At 32.5% G+C, this 23257-nt stretch overlaps 1 protein-coding gene and 2 long non-coding RNA genes across 4 annotated transcripts in view; 1 reads left to right on the forward strand and 2 right to left on the reverse strand.

The window, feature by feature from the left end:
• LOC132294616 (uncharacterized) overlaps window positions 1–5514 on the reverse strand; it is a 22876-nt gene extending 17362 nt beyond the window's left edge. For both annotated transcript variants that reach the window (XR_009478122.1, XR_009478123.1), the window contains exons 1-2: window positions 4980–5514; window positions 4013–4075 (exon numbers count right to left, since the gene is read on the reverse strand). This is a non-coding gene — a long non-coding RNA (uncharacterized LOC132294616). The remainder of the gene's footprint in view (window positions 1–4012; window positions 4076–4979) is intronic.
• LOC132294615 (uncharacterized) lies at window positions 536–3392 on the reverse strand. The gene is made up of 2 exons (XM_059792527.1): window positions 1598–3392; window positions 536–1514 (listed from the first exon to the last, which is right to left on the reverse strand). Exons 1-2 carry the CDS (start codon window positions 1883–1885, stop codon window positions 939–941), a joined length of 864 nt encoding a protein of 287 aa, XP_059648510.1. The 5' UTR covers window positions 1886–3392; the 3' UTR covers window positions 536–938.
• LOC132294617 (uncharacterized) lies at window positions 5383–23045 on the forward strand. Its single transcript, XR_009478124.1, has 2 exons — window positions 5383–5522; window positions 22878–23045. It is a non-coding gene; the product is annotated as an uncharacterized LOC132294617 (long non-coding RNA).
• The last annotated feature ends 212 nt before the right edge of the window (window positions 23046–23257 follow it).

The raw sequence follows: 23257 nt of genomic DNA on the forward strand, positions 1-23257 counted from the left end.
CAGGCTCAGCGCCGGGGAGTAATCCATTTGCTTCGGACCCTAAGTGTCCTGTTCAGCAAAATTTCCCCTTAAGCTCAGCACCGAGGATTTATTCACTTCGGACCCTAAGTGTCCAGCTCAACACACCTCTCTTCAGGTTCAGCGTTTGGGAGTAATCCATTTGCTTCGGACCCTAAGTGTCTGGTTCAGCAAAATTTCCCATTAGGCTTAGCGCCGGGGAGTAATCCATTTGCTTCGGACCCTAAGTGTCCGGTTTAGCAAAATTTCCCCTTAGGCTCAGCACCGAGGATTCATTCGCTTTGGACCCTAAGTGTCCGGCTCAGCATACCTCCTCTCAGGCTTAGCGTCGGGGAGTAATCCATTCGCTTCGGACCCTAAGTGTCCGGTTCAACAAAATTTCCCCTCAGGCTCAACGCTGAAGAGTCATTCGCTATGGACCCTAAGTGTCCGGTTCAGCAAAACTTCCCCTCAGGCTCAGCGCCAAGGAGTCAATTGTCTCAAGCTTTAAATTGCCTAGGACAAATGTCTTGTAGAGGTCATACTCACTAGCTCTAAGCTCAATAGTATGAGCCACAAGGTTGTCCCACATTGAAAAAATACAAAAAGAAACAAGTATATACATATTTACTTCACATAAATCCATTTCAAGAAGGGTTCCCTTGACGGTTAAATCATAAAAGGGAAAAACAATCCTCCGATATCAGGTAAACTGTCAAAGGAGATCCCTTCTTAGCATCTTATTTATTTTTGCTTCGGACTATAACAAATGTGGAACCCTCGGGTAGGGAGCTTTCCTTAAAATGTTCACATTCAACAAAGTGTGTGCTAAAGGTATTAAAGAATATTCAGTCGAAGCAAAATTAATGCGTCACATCCTAAGAAACATAGTTATATTATTCCAAAAAGTGTTTCATTACAAAAAATGAGGTTACATGATCCTACTTCCTCTTCGGATCAAACAAAGCAGATTCAAAAGCGTCCACCATAGCTGGACTCGAAGTTGGAGGAATTGAAGGGCCAGGAGCAACTGCAGGAGTTGGTGCATTGGGAGCCGGAGGGACTTCAGGATGAGCCTTCACCATCTCGACAAAGAGCACTTCAACTTCCTGAGCCTTCGGACTCTCATCATAGGGGAAAGATACCACCATATGAGCATCAAAAGCCTCAGGATCTGTTGTTTTCTTGTCTGAACCTTGATTAAAGCCGGACCTGTAGGCCTTGGCGATAGACAAGCACACTAAACTGGAGTAACGCCCCTGCATTTGCCTCCCTGCAATGATGTAGGTGCTAAGGGCATCGTTCAAACGTTGAACCTCAGCCTCCAGTAACTCCACTTTCGCGTCCGAAGCAGCCAGACGTTTCTTATAAACATCCTTATCTTCGTATGCAATTTGTGCATTCGCAATGGCATGAAATGCCTTCTTCTCAGAATTGTTGAGGTCATTCTCCAGCTTCTGAAGGGAGAAAGATTGAGCCTCAACAGTGGCACAAAGAGCCATGGTGTGATACAGGCCCTGCATCATCAGATAGTAACAATAATGATGTAAGTAAATTGGCGAGATGATTACTAAAATGGAAGAAGAAGGGAGGAGCAAACCTCTATGGTACGAACTGGGGCAGAAGGGAGTAGCTGTTCCAATCCCATTCTACCAATAATCTCTTCATCTTTGGGGAGCCACATTCCCCGAGCAACAGCCAGCGCCGCAGATGGGTCAGTGATCATAGAATAACCGGTATGGAGGACTGATTTGTCAGCCCTCGAGAAAGAAGGAGTCCAAGGTGCCCCAGCCTCAGCCAGGACATAAGCTTTGACCTCCTCTTCAGGATCAGTCTCCTTAGCCTTCTTTCCTTTACTTTTTGGATTGGAAGCACTCTTGGATTTCATGGTTGAAGAAGAAGTCAACCTCGCCTTCTTATGCAGAGGAATTTCATCAATCTCCTTCTCTTATTCATTTGAGTGCAATATAGTCAATGGGGCACTCTCTGCAGCCTTTCTCTTTAAAGCTTCAGCCCTTTGCTTTTCTTCCCTAGTCATTGGGAAGCTATCAAAAGAGGGGAGTAAGAGGTCCATGAGGTTTGCAGTTACGGCTCTAGAAGCAATTGCTTTAAGGTTTGAGGAGATAAGTAAGTCCTCAACAGAAGGAGGCTCTTTCCAAACCTGCTCTTCCAGAAAGGAAAGCCTCTTCTTGGTAGCAGAGGAGGGGAATGTCACTGAAAAATCACCAAGAAACTCATAAATATACCAAAAGAATAAGACTCGACATGGGAAACGGCCAGAACAATCTTTATGAAGAGAGGGGGGATATTCTATACCTAACTTCCCGAACTTGTGTGGGATTGGGAGTTTGCTCGATTGAGGTACGGCCCATCTCCTTTTAACAATTATCATCCTCTCTTTCCACTTCTTTTCAAAAGTAGGGAGGTCTGTACATATCCTCTGGTGCAAGGGAGAGGTAAAATAGAAGCAACCAGGTTTGGTTCCATGCTTAGAAATAGTGTAGTAATCAGCAAGTTAGCCAGAGTCAGGTCAAGACTCTCCAGCCATCAGCGAATTAGGAGTGCCGAGATTATTCGAAGGAAGTTAGGGTTTACTTGTAGGGGTGCAATCCCTAATTTGTTAAAAATTAAATGGTAAAAAGGGTGAAGGGGGAATCTAAGAGCATTGAGATGCCCAACATTTAGTCTTCCTCGACGCCCTCGCCGGCACAAAAATCGGTACCCTTGGGGTATTCTACAATTTCTACCCCCTCGGGAATCTCAAAATCTTCCATTACGGATTCAATGGAAAACTTAATACGACGAATAAATAAAATTACATCTCTTTCTTCCTTAGTAAAAATACTGTCAGACCCAGAGGTGGATGTCTCAGCCTGGATTGGAGAAACATCCGGCTGATTAGCTGAGTCATTTGCAGACCTAAAGAAGTTCGAAACCTTAGGAGGAGGAACCCTAATGAGATTAGGGGAAGACAAGGGTGTGGACTTAGAGTCCACGATTTCTATAAGTTCAAAAGTAGTCGAAGTACTCATAATGCAAAATTGGAATAAGGAGAAGAAAAACTAACCTAGAGATATGAGAATGTGAAGAACGCGAAGGACGAAATAAGCGCAGTGAGAACAAAAGCAAGTCTTGAAGAAGTCCTTGAGTCAGAATAACAATAGACAAAAATGGAAATGCCTCGTGCGAAAAGTGGTAACTGCACAACTTCAATTCTCCTTTAATTAGGAGCCGTAGTCCAATTAAAGAGGAATTGGGGGCAAAATGTGGAAGGAAAAAATCCCCTCTAATAAGATTAGTCCATGTCATCATGGAGGCAGGTCTGTCTTCCAAAAGGCCCATCATGCTCAAGCCCAAAATGAATGTACTCCTAGCCCAGGATTACTGTTATTGGCTCTCTTACCTTTATTCGGGCCAAATCAAGAAAGTGTTTGCCCGATCTGCTTATTTCAAACATCCGGCCCATTATTCAAGCCCATCCGGTTAATGCTGTAGCCAGCCCAGTTATTCAAGAATGAACGAATCCTGCTTGTTGAAGGATTTACCATAAAAGGAGAACTCTGCAATAGAAAGTTCTACACAAAGCAAGTTCTGTGGATGAAAAATTCAACAATGGAAAGAACTCTAATTGTAAAGAATGTCTACATAGAAAGAATTGGATGACAAGTAATGCGAGTCATACCATAACTCTACTACTTTTTATGTATAAATAGAGGCCATGACCTCCAATAAAAGGGGACCAAAAACATAGAAGCAATTCTACGCTTTTTTATACACTGTTCTTACTTGTTTTTATTACTTTTTGAGTGAGTTGTTTTATTTTTCTCAATCATTATTGGTTAAGCGAAATTTTGCACCTACAACTAACAAATGAGATTCTTATCTGTTTAAATTAAAAGTATAAAGAAAGCCATATACCAACAAAATGAGATAATTATTTCTAATAGATGAAAAATTCAATTGATAAACAATATAGAACTAGTAGAACAAGTAAAATAAGTTGAACGAATTTTACCTTTCTTTTTTTCGATTCCACTTATTTCACTTTGTGTTTTTGCTTCTTTTTCAAATGTAAACCCTGCATCATTCAAATTAAGACGCACCATATTAGGAAACTTGATGTTAACACCTTTGATATATTATATAGTTTTGAAGACATAACAAAAATAAGGCACATAACATAGTACACAGATTTCAGGTTGTAACAGATGCAGATGAAAATTTTAATTTTGAAGATGCAGAGAAAGAAAGATTCAAACATTCATAAATCTCAATAGGAGAGAAACTTTTGCTTGTGGGAAAGATTTTGACGAGAAGCATCAAACAGATTTGTTGATCTCTGTCTTAAAAATACTTCTTTATATATTAAGAACCCCCTGTTCTCTGCACTTCCCATATCTCAGTTTGTATTTATACACACACACATATATATATATGAATCAGACGTGATTTTTATTTATACACATCCTTTTAATTGTATTGTTTATGCTGGTGAGATTGTTTTGGGAAAGGCTTTTAACTTTAGGTAATGAGTGATCATTGTAGAAGGAAAAAAGATAATTCAAATTTCAAGAAAAATGTTTACTGATTTCAAATTTCTTGTAAATTGGTGCTTCAATAATGACATTTAGCAAACTTCTGGTCAATAAATCATTTCACATAGAAGGAAATCTTGATAAAAGTACAAAGACTATATAAAGCACACCCAACAAATAAAATTATATATACTGGACAAGAGAAACTATCATAAATGGATTCAACGATCCACCACAATCACAAACAAAACCCTAATCTCAAAAGTTGAAACCCTAGTTTCAACTTTCAAGAAATCAAACTACAGCTTAAAGAGTAACGAGAAATATAGCTCTGAAAAGAAACCCTAATAAGCATTTACATAATATATGGCTATAAATCCTTCAATGTTAATCATGATTTATCTCAGGAATGAAAGACGATTATGGAGGAGAGGTGGAGAGTTATACCTTTGTCGTCCCATGTTCCGATTTCTCTCCAATTTCGGACCATTTTCTTTGGTGAGGAAAAAAGATAATGAAACAAATTTCTCAAACCCAAATTTAATGTCCAGAGACTAAGAGATGGACGATATAGATGTAGTACTGTGGAGAAAGAAAAAGGATGAGATTTTTTCAAAGAAGCAAAAAAAAGAAGATGGAGAAAGTAGAACGAAGATGGAGAAGGCGGTGGGGTTTAGAGAGAGGAGGGGGGCGAATCGAGGGTTTAGAGAGAGAGAATGGGAGGTCTGGTTTTGCAGTTTGGGGGAAATGAGAGAGGAGGAGGGGTTTTATGGTGGTATGTTAACGGCCGTTGTCCGCCGTTATGTAAGCGTCGGTTTGGATCGGTTTCCACGGATTGGGCTGTAAGAAAGAAGACTGAAGAGAAGAGGGAGAAGAGAGAAGACTGAAGAGAAGAGGGAGAAGAGAGAAGACTGAAGAGAAGAGGGGCTGAGGGAGGCGTTGCTTCGAATCTGGTGAACATGGATTGAGAGGTACGGCTGAGGCTGTAGGGTATGTTTGGTAGGGTTGATTTGGAGGGATATGGAGAGAAAAGAAAAGAGAGGATAGTGTAGTGTGTGTTTGGGTAAGTTAAGTGGAGGGATAGGGAGGGATAAGGAGAGATAGTGTAATACCCCGATAATTTTAAAAGATTTATTAATTAGGATTAATTATTTTATTTTATTTTTCAATGATTTATTTTATTTTATTGAGTGCTAGATTAATTATCTTATTTTAATTAAGTTATATTTCGTGATTATGTACGATGATTGATTGTTTGTGTGGTTGATTATTGATTGAATTATTGGTGTGTTGATTTTATTGGTATTATATGACTTAGTTGTAAATTCTTGTTTGTTTATGTGCTTCATGTAATTAGTTATTTTAATTTCTGTATTTAATTAATTATCTTATTTATTTAAATTAATTGGATTGGGCTTAAGGAAAGTTGGACCAAAAGATGTGGTCTTGGACTTGTATGAAACCTTATTGGGTTAATTAATGAAGGTCCGTGGTTATTTAATTATTTAAATGATCACTTTTGTATCAATTATATTTATATATATATATATATATAATTATATATAAATATAATTAATTAATAATTGTTATGGAAAGATATATATATAGATATATATTTATTGATATTTATAAGTATATATGATTTAATTAACTAATGAGTTAATTATGGAAGGAATATATATTTATATATATATATGTTTATAGATATAAATTATTTAAAGATTATTATTTTAATTCATAATACTAGTTGGAATAGGATTTGGAATTTAAGGTGTATAAAAATACACATAAGGCTTTAGGGTTAAAGGTTTTACACGTTAGAAAAATAAAACAGACAGAGAGAGAGGAAGAAGAAGGGCTGACAAGGAGGAGGTCGGATCTGAAAAGGAGGACGTCGGAATTGGAAGAGATAATTAAAGCTTAAAGCGTCGGTTTCGTTTCGAAACCTTCAGGCGAATTTTCTCTAACTTTCCTCTTAGAACTCATAAGGATTTCACCTTGAGTATCAAGGCTTTAATTAAATTTATTTGTTTAAAAATTATGGTTAGATCGGAATAATTAAAAAGTATACACTATTATATTTGATTTTTAGATTATTGGATTTTAATTGATATATATAGGTGTTATGTATATTTTAAAATCAATCTATAGGTGGATTTGTGACCCAAGAGAGTTAATTATGGTTTCTTTATTTTCTAGAATTGTTCTGTAATTTTCTGAAATTTTTCTGATATTTTAAGGAATTTATTAGGATTTATTTTCCTATTATTTGTTAGGAAAATAATTATATATATATATATATATATATATATACTAGGTAACTGGCGCATGTGGAGCGGCGGCACAATAAAGAATTGATCCAGTGCGGCGCGGTGTAGGATAATAGGGTGTATACGCCAATTAGGGCTATTTGATTAATTAAACTTATGTGAATTGATATGGTGCATCGCGGCGCATAAAACTTTGGTGCGCATGTGTATCTGGACCATAGAAGTGGTCTGGTCAACTATGGGATTATTTGGTGTATTGCAGACCATGAGAAGATGGTGCACTCGCTGATCTGGACCTTAGATCTATTATAGTTAATAGAAAATAATCTAGTGTGAGCGTGTTCATTTGCGCACTCATTTATGACCATTTGATGCGGCATAAAGGAAGTGATGGATTCAGTGTGGTGAGCTCACGGTAGCTGAAAGAGCTTAGCCAATACCAGCACACAAGGAGGCTTGAATCCAGCGCGTGCAAGTGCACAGTAAGCACGTGGGCGCGCGTGGGAAACTATGTTGGCCTAATTCGACACTAGAAATTAAAACGGTCATAACTTAGTCATTTTAAATCGAAATTGGGTCATTCTTCAGCTCAAATTCAAGGATTTTTCGTCCTCTTTCCAATGGTACCAATTTCATTATCAGATTCTTATCCTAATAAGATATATTTACGTTTTAGTGAGACGGTGTCGGAAAACTATTTAAACCGGTATGGAGTATTTAAAGGAAATTATTTCTGACATATTTAGTTGCATTAATTTGTGTAAATATAATAAATTAATAATTTGTTATGGAAGGAAGTGTATATATATATATATATATATATATATATATATATATATATATATATAATTATTTATATATATATATATATATATATTCATCCTTCCATACAACTCATAGACAAATTAAACTATATATACCCATATATAAATAATTATATATATATATATATATATATATATATATATATATATATATGTATGTATGTATATATATTGATTTTAAATAATCAAGGATTATTAAAGAAGGTGTTAAACACATATATACATTAAATAACATATGTGTAGGTATATATATATATAAATCATTTAAGATGATTAATATTATCATTCTTATTTGGCATATCTTAATAGGCTGGTTGTTAAATTAATGATATTCGTATAATATGCATGTGATGGCTATGTATGATTTAGCGTATTGTTAATTTTAAAGTTAATTCATGGTTAAAGTGTGGGCATGGATGAATTGTCAAATGATTAAATATATTACCTAAATATTTGTATGAATAGAATGCATATATGGAAAGCATGGATGAATTGCTAATTAAATGTATGAATAAATATACCTGTGGAGGCATGGTTGAATTGCCAATGTATAAATATACATACACGGAGGCATGGTTGAATTGCCAATGTATAAATAAATATACTTATGGAGGCATGGTTGAATTGCCAATATATAAATAAAAATATTTACAATGGCATGGTTGATTTGCCAGAGCATAATTACGTTGTTATGTGTTAGATGATTAAAATATCATCTATGGTTGTTGTATGTATGGATTGGATTAGGGTTAGATATTCTTAAATGAGAATAGTTTAGTACTTACTGGTTAGTGTATTATTTTACATTAATAAAATAATATTGGGGAAGACGTGGATGATTTGTCAAAACTTGGATTTTGGATATGTGATTTAAACAATTAAAATCATTATCGGGTTGGGATTAAATAAAGTATTTCTTTTATTATAATTTGTTGTTTAAATGATTAAACAACTGACTAGGATGGGATTAAGGTCAAAGGAGTTTTTATAAAATGAAATGGTAGATTGGTCTAGGTATGAATATTATTTTAATAATTATTTAATAGGTATGGAAATTTAATAAACCTATCAATGGATGTGATTAGTATAGTATATATAATTATATATAGACATGTATATCGTGCTTTATTAAAGTTAAAACTTTATTAGGTTTGGTTTTAATCAGAGATGATCTGCTTATTGGTTTTCAGAGGCCTGGTAGAGTGAACTTGCTTGTAGGGTTTAACCCACGATTTATTTTTCAGGTTATTAGGGGTTCCAGTCTCGAGGTTGAGGATCCGCAGCTGGGAGACTGTCATTCGTCTATTCATCTTGTGTACTTTTAAATAGTATTGGATTATTGGATAATGTTTTAAGGGGTCCTTGAGTTATGGGATTTCCGAATTGTAATTGTTGGAGAATCATTAAGTAATATTTATTTATTAGTTTTCTTCAGCGGTTTATTTATTCTTTATTATTCATCTTTGTATTCTGTGCTTGTTAAATACTTAAATTGTTTTGATATCCCTTGATTTTGTGCGCGGACTTGATCAATCCGTGTTCCAAAATTAGGGGGTATCACAGTTGGTATCAGAGCACTCCAGGTTCAAGTGTCCCTAGGGTGTCTTTCGTTGTGTGACTTCCGCGTTGTGTACTCTTTTACTTAGAGCTTAAGTTTAGGATTCATTGTATTCTATATTCGGTCCGTTAGTGTGTCCTAATGGTAAATCATTGAGTTTTATCAGGAAAATGGTAAGACACCGATTTAGAAGGTATTGGTAAATCGTTGAGTCTTCCCCTGATTTTGAAGTATGGGTTTTATGAATTTATGCACCAATAAAATAATATGGAGGTATTTTAGGGACGGATTAACGGAATAGTTAAGTCCTACCTATTTATTTATGAATTGTATGATTTAATACACCGGTATGGGACGGTGGCATTTCAGGGACGGATTAACCAAAGAAGTTAAGTCCTACCTATATATTTATAAGGGAACGGATTAACCATAGCGTTAAGTCCTACTTATTCGTGTCAGGTCAACGGAATAGTTGGATGGTATGCCATTGAAATAATATGGTTGGATAGTTTACTTTTATGGGGATATAATGGATTATATATATATACATACACACATACATATATGGGCCATGATATAAGCTTGAGTCTCAGGATCAGTGGTTAGGATGGAGGCGTATATTGCCGATTGAGATGGGTAGCTGGGTTTAAGGATGTGTGGGCTCTGATAGAAGGAGGACTCATAACCACCTTTGTGTGCGTTTTACATGAGATACCCATTATCCGGTTGAAACTGCTTTAGTCCAGTGAGAGTCTCTAGTGTGTACTTATATTTATTAATTATATAAATATGGAATTAGCTAATTACGTGATGTGTCTGCTAGTAATGAATATGTGTGAATGGGTTAATTTCCACACGGATAAAAGGAATAATGAAATTTGAAATTAAATAATCAAAGTTTTTATTTCATGGATTTGTGAATTCCGAGGACGGAATTCTGTTTGTTAGGGGGGAAGAATGTAATACCCCGATAATTTTAAAAGATTTATTAATTAGGATTAATTATTTTATTTTATTTTTCAATGATTTATTTTATTTTATTGAGTGCTAGATTAATTATCTTATTTTAATTAAGTTATATTTCGTGATTATGTACGATGATTGATTGTTTGTGTGGTTGATTATTGATTGAATTATTGGTGTGTTGATTTTATTGGTATTATATGACTTAGTTGTAAATTCTTGTTTGTTTATGTGCTTCATGTAAATTTCTGTATTTAATTAATTATCTTATTTATTTAAATTAATTGGATTGGGCTTAAGGAAAGTTGGACCAAAAGATGTGGTCTTGGGCTTGTATGAAACCTTATTGGGTTAATTAATGAAGGTCCGTGGTTATTTAATTATTTAAATGATCACTTTTGTATCAATTATATTTATATATATATATATATATAATTATATATAAATATAATTAATTAATAATTGTTATGGAAAGATATATATATAGATATATATTTATTGATATTTATAAGTATATATGATTTAATTAACTAATGAGTTAATTATGGAAGGAATATATATTTATATATATATATGTTTATAGATATAAATTATTTAAAGATTATTATTTTAATTCATAATACTAGTTGGAATAGGATTTGGAATTTAAGGTGTATAAAAATACACATAAGGCTTTAGGGTTAAAGGTTTTACACGTTAGAAAAATAAAACAGACAGAGAGAGAGGAAGAAGAAGGGCTGACAAGGAGGAGGTCGGATCTGAAAAGGAGGACGTCGGAATTGGAAGAGATAATTAAAGCTTAAAGCGTCGGTTTCGTTTCGAAACCTTCAGGCGAATTTTCTCTAACTTTCCTCTTAGAACTCATAAGGATTTCACCTTGAGTATCAAGGCTTTAATTAAATTTATTTGTTTAAAAATTATGGTTAGATCGGAATAATTAAAAAGTATACACTATTATATTTGATTTTTAGATTATTGGATTTTAATTGATATATATAGGTGTTATGTATATTTTAAAATCAATCTATATGTGGATTTGTGACCCAAGAGAGTTAATTATGGTTTCTTTATTTTCTAGAATTGTTCTGTAATTTTCTGAAATTTTTCTGATATTTTTAGGAATTTATTAGGATTTATTTTCCTATTATTTGTTAGGAAAATAATTATATATATATATATATATATATATATATATATATATATATATATATATATACTAGGTAACTGGCGCATGTGGAGCGGCGGCACAATAAAGAATTGATCCAGTGCGGCGCGGTGTAGGATAATAGGGTGTATACGCCAATTAGGGCCATTTGATTAATTAAACTTATGTGAATTGATATGGTGCATCGCGGCGCATAAAACTTTGGTGCGCATGTGTATCTGGACCATAGAAGTGGTCTGGTCAACTATGGGATTATTTGGTGTATTGCAGACCATGAGAAGATGGTGCACTCGCTGATCTGGACCTTAGATCTATTATAGTTAATAGAAAATAATCTAGTGTGAGCGTGTTCATTTGCGCACTCATTTATGACCATTTGATGCGGCATAAAGGAAGTGATGGATTCAGTGTGGTGAGCTCACGGTAGCTGAAAGAGCTTAGCCAATACCAGCACACAAGGAGGCTTGAATCCAGCGCGTGCAAGTGCACAGTAAGCACGTGGGCGCGCGTGGGAAACTATGTTGGCCTAATTCGACACTAGAAATTAAAACGGTCATAACTTAGTCATTTTAAATCGAAATTGGGTCATTCTTCAGCTCAAATTCAAGGATTTTTCGTCCTCTTTCCAATGGTACCAATTTCATTATCAGATTCTTATCCTAATAAGAGATATTTACGTTTTAGTGAGACGGTGTCGGAAAACTATTTAAACCGGTATGGAGTATTTAAAGGAAACTATTTCTGACATATTTAGTTGCATTAATTTGTGTAAATATAATAAATTAATAATTTGTTATGGAAGGAAGTGTATATATATATATATATATATATATATATATATATATATATAATTATTTATATATGGGTATATATAGTTTAATTATTTAATGAATATATATATATATATATATATATATATATATATATATATATGTATGTATGTATATATATTGATTTTAAATAATCAAGGATTATTAAAGAAGGTGTTAAACACATATATACATTAAATAACATATGTGTAGGTATATATATATATAAATCATTTAAGATGATTAATATTATCATTCTTATTTGGCATATCTTAATAGGCTGGTTGTTAAATTAATGATATGCGTATAATATGCATGTGATGGCTATGTATGATTTAGCGTATTGTTAATTTTAAAGTTAATTCATGGTTAAAGTGTGGGCATGGATGAATTGTCAAATGATTAAATATATTACCTAAATATTTGTATGAATAGAATGCATATATGGAAAGCATGGATGAATTGCTAATTAAATGTATGAATAAATATACCTGTGGAGGCATGGTTGAATTGCCAATGTATAAATATACATACACGGAGGCATGGTTGAATTGCCAATGTATAAATAAATATACTTATGGAGGCATGGTTGAATTGCCAATATATAAATAAAAATATTTACAATGGCATGGTTGATTTGCCAGAGCATAATTACGTTGTTATGTGTTAGATGATTAAAATATCATCTATGGTTGTTGTATGTATGGATTGGATTAGGGTTAGATATTCTTAAATGAGAATAGTTTAGTACTTACTGGTTAGTGTATTATTTTACATTAATAAAATAATATTGGGGAAGACGTGGATGATTTGTCAAAACTTGGATTTTGGATATGTGATTTAAACAATTAAAATCATTATCGGGTTGGGATTAAATAGAGTATTTCTTTTATTATTATTTGTTGTTTAAATGATTAAACAACTGACTAGGATGGGATTAAGGTCAAAGGAGTTTTTATAAAATGAAATGGTAGATTGGTCTAGGTATGAATATTATTTTAATAATTATTTAATAGGTATGGAAATTTAATAAACCTATCAATGGATGTGATTAGTATAGTATATATAATTATATATAGACATGTATATCGTGCTTTATTAAAGTTAAAACTTTATTAGGTTTGGTTTTAATCAGAGATGATCTGCTTATTGGTTTTCAGAGGCCTGGTAGAGTGAACTTGCTTGTAGGGTTTAACCCACGATTTATTTTTCAGGTTATTAGGGGTTCCAGTCTCGAGGTTGAGGATCCGCAGCTGGGAGACTGTCATTCGTCTATTCATCTTGTGTACTTTTAAATAGTATTGGATTATTGGATAATGTTTTAAGGGGTCCTTGAGTTATGGGATTTCCGAATTGTAATTGTTGGAGAATCATTAAGTAATATTTATTTATTAGTTTTCTTCAGCGGTTTATTTATTCTTTATTATTCATCTTTGTATTCTGTGCTTGTTAAATACTTAAATTGTTTTGATATCCCTTGATTTTGTGCGCGGACTTGATCAATCCGTGTTCCAAAATTAGGGGGTATCACAGTTGGTATCAGAGCACTCCAGGTTCAAGTGTCCCTAGGGTGTCTTTCGTTGTGTGACTTCCGCGTTGTGTACTCTTTTACTTAGAGCTTAAGTTTAGGATTCATTGTATTCTATATTCGGTCCGTTAGTGTGTCCTAATGGTAAATCATTGAGTTTTATCAGGAAAATGGTAAGACACCGATTTAGAAGGTATTGGTAAATCGTTGAGTCTTCCCCTGATTTTGAAGTATGGGTTTTATGAATTTATGCACCAATAAAATAATATGGAGGTATTTTAGGGACGGATTAACGGAATAGTTAAGTCCTACCTATTTATTTATGAATTGTATGATTTAATACACCGGTATGGGACGGTGGCATTTCAGGGACGGATTAACCAAAGAAGTTAAGTCCTACCTATATATTTATAAGGGAACGGATTAACCATAGCGTTAAGTCCTACTTATTCGTGTCAGGTCAACGGAATAGTTGGATGGTATGCCATTGAAATAATATGGTTGGATAGTTTACTTTTATGGGGATATAATGGATTATATATATATACATACACACATACATATATGGGCCATGATATAAGCTTGAGTCTCAGGATCAGTGGTTAGGATGGAGGCGTATATTGCCGATTGAGATGGGTAGCTGGGTTTAAGGATGTGTGGGCTCTGATAGAAGGAGGACTCATAACCACCTTTGTGTGCGTTTTACATGAGATACCCATTATCCGGTTGAAACTGCTTTAGTCCAGTGAGAGTCTCTAGTGTGTACTTATATTTATTAATTATATAAATATGGAATTAGCTAATTACGTGATGTGTCTGCTAGTAATGAATATGTGTGAATGGGTTAATTTCCACACGGATAAAAGGAATAATGAAATTTGAAATTAAATAATCAAAGTTTTTATTTCATGGATTTGTGAATTCCGAGGACGGAATTCTGTTTGTTAGGGGGGAAGAATGTAATACCCCGATAATTTTAAAAGATTTATTAATTAGGATTAATTATTTTATTTTATTTTTCAATGATTTATTTTATTTTATTGAGTGCTAGATTAATTATCTTATTTTAATTAAGTTATATTTCGTGATTATGTACGATGATTGATTGTTTGTGTGGTTGATTATTGATTGAATTATTGGTGTGTTGATTTTATTGGTATTATATGACTTAGTTGTAAATTCTTGTTTGTTTATGTGCTTCATGTAAATTTCTGTATTTAATTAATTATCTTATTTATTTAAATTAATTGGATTGGGCTTAAGGAAAGTTGGACCAAAAGATGTGGTCTTGGGCTTGTATGAAACCTTATTGGGTTAATTAATGAAGGTCCGTGGTTATTTAATTATTTAAATGATCACTTTTGTATCAATTATATTTATATATATATATATATATAATTATATATAAATATAATTAATTAATAATTGTTATGGAAAGATATATATATAGATATATATTTATTGATATTTATAAGTATATATGATTTAATTAACTAATGAGTTAATTATGGAAGGAATATATATTTATATATATATATGTTTATAGATATAAATTATTTAAAGATTATTATTTTAATTCATAATACTAGTTGGAATAGGATTTGGAATTTAAGGTGTATAAAAATACACATAAGGCTTTAGGGTTAAAGGTTTTACACGTTAGAAAAATAAAACAGACAGAGAGAGAGGAAGAAGAAGGGCTGACAAGGAGGAGGTCGGATCTGAAAAGGAGGACGTCGGAATTGGAAGAGATAATTAAAGCTTAAAGCGTCGGTTTCGTTTCGAAACCTTCAGGCGAATTTTCTCTAACTTTCCTCTTAGAACTCATAAGGATTTCACCTTGAGTATCAAGGCTTTAATTAAATTTATTTGTTTAAAAATTATGGTTAGATCGGAATAATTAAAAAGTATACACTATTATATTTGATTTTTAGATTATTGGATTTTAATTGATATATATAGGTGTTATGTATATTTTAAAATCAATCTATATGTGGATTTGTGACCCAAGAGAGTTAATTATGGTTTCTTTATTTTCTAGAATTGTTCTGTAATTTTCTGAAATTTTTCTGATATTTTAAGGAATTTATTAGGATTTATTTTCCTATTATTTGTTAGGAAAATAATTATATATATATATATATATATATATATATATATATATACTAGGTAACTGGCGCATGTGGAGCGGCGGCACAATAAAGAATTGATCCAGTGCGGCGCGGTGTAGGATAATAGGGTGTATACGCCAATTAGGGCCATTTGATTAATTAAACTTATGTGAATTGATATGGTGCATCGCGGCGCATAAAACTTTGGTGCGCATGTGTATCTGGACCATAGAAGTGGTCTGGTCAACTATGGGATTATTTGGTGTATTGCAGACCATGAGAAGATGGTGCACTCGCTGATCTGGACCTTAGATCTATTATAGTTAATAGAAAATAATCTAGTGTGAGCGTGTTCATTTGCGCACTCATTTATGACCATTTGATGCGGCATAAAGGAAGTGATGGATTCAGTGTGGTGAGCTCACGGTAGCTGAAAGAGCTTAGCCAATACCAGCACACAAGGAGGCTTGAATCCAGCGCGTGCAAGTGCACAGTAAGCACGTGGGCGCGCGTGGGAAACTATGTTGGCCTAATTCGACACTAGAAATTAAAACGGTCATAACTTAGTCATTTTAAATCGAAATTGGGTCATTCTTCAGCTCAAATTCAAGGATTTTTCGTCCTCTTTCCAATGGTACCAATTTCATTATCAGATTCTTATCCTAATAAGAGATATTTACGTTTTAGTGAGACGGTGTCGGAAAACTATTTAAACCGGTATGGAGTATTTAAAGGAAACTATTTCTGACATATTTAGTTGCATTAATTTGTGTAAATATAATAAATTAATAATTTGTTATGGAAGGAAGTGTATATATATATATATATATATATATATATATATATATATATAATTATTTATATATGGGTATATATAGTTTAATTATTTAATGAATATATATATATATATATATATATATATATATATGTATGTATGTATATATATTGATTTTAAATAATCAAGGATTATTAAAGAAGGTGTTAAACACATATATACATTAAATAACATATGTGTAGGTATATATATATATAAATCATTTAAGATGATTAATATTATCATTCTTATTTGGCATATCTTAATAGGCTGGTTGTTAAATTAATGATATGCGTATAATATGCATGTGATGGCTATGTATGATTTAGCGTATTGTTAATTTTAAAGTTAATTCATGGTTAAAGTGTGGGCATGGATGAATTGTCAAATGATTAAATATATTACCTAAATATTTGTATGAATAGAATGCATATATGGAAAGCATGGATGAATTGCTAATTAAATGTATGAATAAATATACCTGTGGAGGCATGGTTGAATTGCCAATGTATAAATATACATACACGGAGGCATGGTTGAATTGCCAATGTATAAATAAATATACTTATGGAGGCATGGTTGAATTGCCAATATATAAATAAAAATATTTACAATGGCATGGTTGATTTGCCAGAGCATAATTACGTTGTTATGTGTTAGATGATTAAAATATCATCTATGGTTGTTGTATGTATGGATTGGATTAGGGTTAGATATTCTTAAATGAGAATAGTTTAGTACTTACTGGTTAGTGTATTATTTTACATTAATAAAATAATATTGGGGAAGACGTGGATGATTTGTCAAAACTTGGATTTTGGATATGTGATTTAAACAATTAAAATCATTATCGGGTTGGGATTAAATAGAGTATTTCTTTTATTATTATTTGTTGTTTAAATGATTAAACAACTGACTAGGATGGGATTAAGGTCAAAGGAGTTTTTATAAAATGAAATGGTAGATTGGTCTAGGTATGAATATTATTTTAATAATTATTTAATAGGTATGGAAATTTAATAAACCTATCAATGGATGTGATTAGTATAGTATATATAATTATATATAGACATGTATATCGTGCTTTATTAAAGTTAAAACTTTATTAGGTTTGGTTTTAATCAGAGATGATCTGCTTATTGGTTTTCAGAGGCCTGGTAGAGTGAACTTGCTTGTAGGGTTTAACCCACGATTTATTTTTCAGGTTATTAGGGGTTCCAGTCTCGAGGTTGAGGATCCGCAGCTGGGAGACTGTCATTCGTCTATTCATCTTGTGTACTTTTAAATAGTATTGGATTATTGGATAATGTTTTAAGGGGTCCTTGAGTTATGGGATTTCCGAATTGTAATTGTTGGAGAATCATTAAGTAATATTTATTTATTAGTTTTCTTCAGCGGTTTATTTATTCTTTATTATTCATCTTTGTATTCTGTGCTTGTTAAATACTTAAATTGTTTTGATATCCCTTGATTTTGTGCGCGGACTTGATCAATCCGTGTTCCAAAATTAGGGGGTATCACAGTTGGTATCAGAGCACTCCAGGTTCAAGTGTCCCTAGGGTGTCTTTCGTTGTGTGACTTCCGCGTTGTGTACTCTTTTACTTAGAGCTTAAGTTTAGGATTCATTGTATTCTATATTCGGTCCGTTAGTGTGTCCTAATGGTAAATCATTGAGTTTTATCAGGAAAATGGTAAGACACCGATTTAGAAGGTATTGGTAAATCGTTGAGTCTTCCCCTGATTTTGAAGTATGGGTTTTATGAATTTATGCACCAATAAAATAATATGGAGGTATTTTAGGGACGGATTAACGGAATAGTTAAGTCCTACCTATTTATTTATGAATTGTATGATTTAATACACCGGTATGGGACGGTGGCATTTCAGGGACGGATTAACCAAAGAAGTTAAGTCCTACCTATATATTTATAAGGGAACGGATTAACCATAGCGTTAAGTCCTACTTATTCGTGTCAGGTCAACGGAATAGTTGGATGGTATGCCATTGAAATAATATGGTTGGATAGTTTACTTTTATGGAGATATAATGGATTATATATATATACATACACACATACATATATGGGCCATGATATAAGCTTGAGTCTCAGGATCAGTGGTTAGGATGGAGGCGTATATTGCCGATTGAGATGGGTAGCTGGGTTTAAGGATGTGTGGGCTCTGATAGAAGGAGGACTCATAACCACCTTTGTGTGCGTTTTACATGAGATACCCATTATTCGGTTGAAACTGCTTTAGTCCAGTGAGAGTCTCTAGTGTGTACTTATATTTATTAATTATATAAATATGGAATTAGCTAATTACGTGATGTGTCTGCTAGTAATGAATATGTGTGAATGGGTTAATTTCCACACGGATAAAAGGAATAATGAAATTTGAAATTAAATAATCAAAGTTTTTATTTCATGGATTTGTGAATTCCGAGGACGGAATTCTGTTTGTTAGGGGGGAAGAATGTAATACCCCGATAATTTTAAAAGATTTATTAATTAGGATTAATTATTTTATTTTATTTTTCAATGATTTATTTTATTTTATTGAGTGCTAGATTAATTATCTTATTTTAATTAAGTTATATTTCGTGATTATGTACGATGATTGATTGTTTGTGTGGTTGATTATTGATTGAATTATTGGTGTGTTGATTTTATTGGTATTATATGACTTAGTTGTAAATTCTTGTTTGTTTATGTGCTTCATGTAATTAGTTATTTTAATTTCTGTATTTAATTAATTATCTTATTTATTTAAATTAATTGGATTGGGCTTAAGGAAAGTTGGACCAAAAGATGTGGTCTTGGGCTTGTATGAAACCTTATTGGGTTAATTAATGAAGGTCCGTGGTTATTTAATTATTTAAATGATCACTTTTGTATCAATTATATTTATATATATATATATATAATTATATATAAATATAATTAATTAATAATTGTTATGGAAAGATATATATATAGATATATATTTATTGATATTTATAAGTATATATGATTTAATTAACTAATGAGTTAATTATGGAAGGAATATATATTTATATATATATATGTTTATAGATATAAATTATTTAAAGATTATTATTTTAATTCATAATACTAGTTGGAATAGGATTTGGAATTTAAGGTGTATAAAAATACACATAAGGCTTTAGGGTTAAAGGTTTTACACGTTAGAAAAATAAAACAGACAGAGAGAGAGGAAGAAGAAGGGCTGACAAGGAGGAGGTCGGATCTGAAAAGGAGGACGTCGGAATTGGAAGAGATAATTAAAGCTTAAAGCGTCGGTTTCGTTTCGAAACCTTCAGGCGAATTTTCTCTAACTTTCCTCTTAGAACTCATAAGGATTTCACCTTGAGTATCAAGGCTTTAATTAAATTTATTTGTTTAAAAATTATGGTTAGATCGGAATAATTAAAAAGTATACACTATTATATTTGATTTTTAGATTATTGGATTTTAATTGATATATATAGGTGTTATGTATATTTTAAAATCAATCTATAGGTGGATTTGTGACCCAAGAGAGTTAATTATGGTTTCTTTATTTTCTAGAATTGTTCTGTAATTTTCTGAAATTTTTCTGATATTTTTAGGAATTTATTAGGATTTATTTTCCTATTATTTGTTAGGAAAATAATTATATATATATATATATATATATATATATATATATATATATATATACACTAGGTAACTGGCGCATGTGGAGCGGCGGCACAATAAAGAATTGATCCAGTGCGGCGCGGTGTAGGATAATAGGGTGTATACGCCAATTATGGCCATTTGATTAATTAAACTTATGTGAATTGATATGGTGCATCGCGGCGCATAAAACTTTGGTGCGCATGTGTATCTGGACCATAGAAGTGGTCTGGTCAACTATGGGATTATTTGGTGTATTGCAGACCATGAGAAGATGGTGCACTCGCTGATCTGGACCTTAGATCTATTATAGTTAATAGAAAATAATCTAGTGTGAGCGTGTTCATTTGCGCACTCATTTATGACCATTTGATGCGGCATAAAGGAAGTGATGGATTCAGTGTGGTGAGCTCACGGTAGCTGAAAGAGCTTAGCCAATACCAGCACACAAGGAGGCTTGAATCCAGCGCGTGCAAGTGCACAGTAAGCACGTGGGCCCGCGTGGGAAACTATGTTGGCCTAATTCGACACTAGAAATTAAAACGGTCATAACTTAGTCATTTTAAATCGAAATTGGGTCATTCTTCAGCTCAAATTCAAGGATTTTTCGTCCTCTTTCCAATGGTACCAATTTCATTATCAGATTCTTATCCTAATAAGAGATATTTACGTTTTAGTGAGACGGTGTCGGAAAACTATTTAAACCGGTATGGAGTATTTAAAGGAAACTATTTCTGACATATTTAGTTGCATTAATTTGTGTAAATATAATAAATTAATAATTTGTTATGGAAGGAAGTGTATATATATATATATATATAATTATATATATATATATATGTATGTATGTATATATATTGATTTTAAATAATCAAGGATTATTAAAGAAGGTGTTAAACACATATATACATTAAATAACATATGTGTAGGTATATATATATATATAAATCATTTAAGATGATTAATATTATCATTCTTATTTGGCATATCTTAATAGGCTGGTTGTTAAATTAATGATATGCGTATAATATGCATGTGATGGCTATGTATGATTTAGCGTATTGTTAATTTTAAAGTTAATTCATGGTTAAAGTGTGGGCATGGATGAATTGTCAAATGATTAAATATATTACCTAAATATTTGTATAAATAGAATGCATATATGGAAAGCATGGATGAATTGCTAATTAAATGTATGAATAAATATACCTGTGGAGGCATGGTTGAATTGCCAATGTATAAATTTACATACACGGAGGCATGGTTGAATTGCCAATGTATAAATAAATATACTTATGGAGGCATGGTTGAATTGCCAATATATAAATAAAAATATTTACAATGGCATGGTTGATTTGTCAGAGCATAATTACGTTGTTATGTGTTAGATGATTAAAATATCATCTATGGTTGTTGTATGTATGGATTGGATTAGGGTTAGATATTCTTAAATGAGAATAGTTTAGTACTTACTGGTTAGTGTATTATTTTACATTAATAAAATAATATTGGGGAAGACGTGGATGATTTGTCAAAACTTGGATTTTGGATATGTGATTTAAACAATTAAAATCATTATCGGGTTGGGATTAAATAGAGTATTTCTTTTATTATAATTTGTTGTTTAAATGATTAAACAACTGACTAGGATGGGATTAAGGTCAAAGGAGTTTTTATAAAATGAAATGGTAGATTGGTCTAGGTATGAATATTATTTTAATAATTATTTAATAGGTATGGAAATTTAATAAACCTATCAATGGATGTGATTAGTATAGTATATATAATTATATATAGACATGTATATCGTGCTTTATTAAAGTTAAAACTTTATTAGGTTTGGTTTTAATCAGAGATGATCTGCTTATTGGTTTTCAGAGGCCTGGTAGAGTGAACTTGCTTGTAGGGTTTAACCCACGATTTATTTTTCAGGTTATTAGGGGTTCCAGTCTCGAGGTTGAGGATCCGCAGCTGGGAGACTGTCATTCGTCTATTCATCTTGTGTACTTTTAAATAGTATTGGATTATTGGATAATGTTTTAAGGGGTCCTTACGTTATGGGATTTCCGAATTGTAATTGTTGGAGAATCATTAAGTAATATTTATTTATTAGTTTTCTTCAGCGGTTTATTTATTCTTTATTATTCATCTTTGTATTCTGTGCTTGTTAAATACTTAAATTGTTTTGATATCCCTTGATTTTGTGCGCGGACTTGATCAATCCGTGTTCCAAAATTAGGGAGTATCACAGATAGGGAGGGATAGCTATCCCTCCCTATCTTTCATTTGCTTTCTCCTCAATTTTGAGAAGATAGGGAGAGATAGGGAGAGAAATGATAGTGATTTTAGTGGTATTTTGATAATACCAAAATTAGCCTCCACAAATCAATACACAGATTTATTATTCCATTCAAGTCCCGTGATTATGAAAGGATAAAAAAGTAATTTGTCTATTATCCTTTCTTTTCTTTTCTCCCCTCTATTTTATCCAAACAAGAATAACTATTATTTCTTTTCTTTTCTCCCCGTTCTATCCAAACACAAATAGAAATTATTACTATCCTTTCTTTTCTTTTCTCACCAAACTATCTTTTCTTTTCTTTTCTTTTCTCTCATAACTAATACTATCCAAACACACCCTAAGAGACAAGACTGAAGAGAAGAGGTGTTGGATTGAGCGGCGCGGCTCGGCTGTAAGAGAGAAGACTGAAGAAAAGAGGAAGAGAGAAGAGAGAAGAGGGGCTGAGGTTGTAAGAGAGAAGAGGGGAAGAGAGAACACTGAAGAGAAGAGGGAGGCGTGGCTGAGGCTGTATATATTGTATACTGTATTCAATATTGTATATATATATATATATATTAATAAGTATATACTATATATTCAATATTGTGTATATATTATATATATATTATATTAATATATTATTTAGGTAATGATTCGATTCGGATCGATTTTTTAGAAGTCAATCCGTTAACCGAATCGCGAATACCGAATTGCAAATTTTTCAAACCATTACCGAACTATGA

The sequence above is a fragment of the Cornus florida genome, unplaced genomic scaffold, assembly GCF_030987335.1.
Source record: "Cornus florida cultivar Cherokee Brave unplaced genomic scaffold, ASM3098733v1 CherokeeBrave_3.0.0_Hap2_Chr02, whole genome shotgun sequence".
NCBI lineage: Eukaryota > Viridiplantae > Streptophyta > Magnoliopsida > Cornales > Cornaceae > Cornus > Cornus florida.

Excerpts from the sequence above, each read along its gene's own strand:
- LOC132294615 (XM_059792527.1), bottom strand. The coding sequence starts at position 1,885 with ATGAAATCCAAGAGTGCTTCCAATCCAAAAAGTAAAGGAAAGAAGGCT. Across the intron at positions 1,515-1,597 it reads CCCCAGTTCGTACCATAGAG|GGCCTGTATCACACCATGGC; the intron begins GTTTGCTCCTCC and ends CTGATGATGCAG.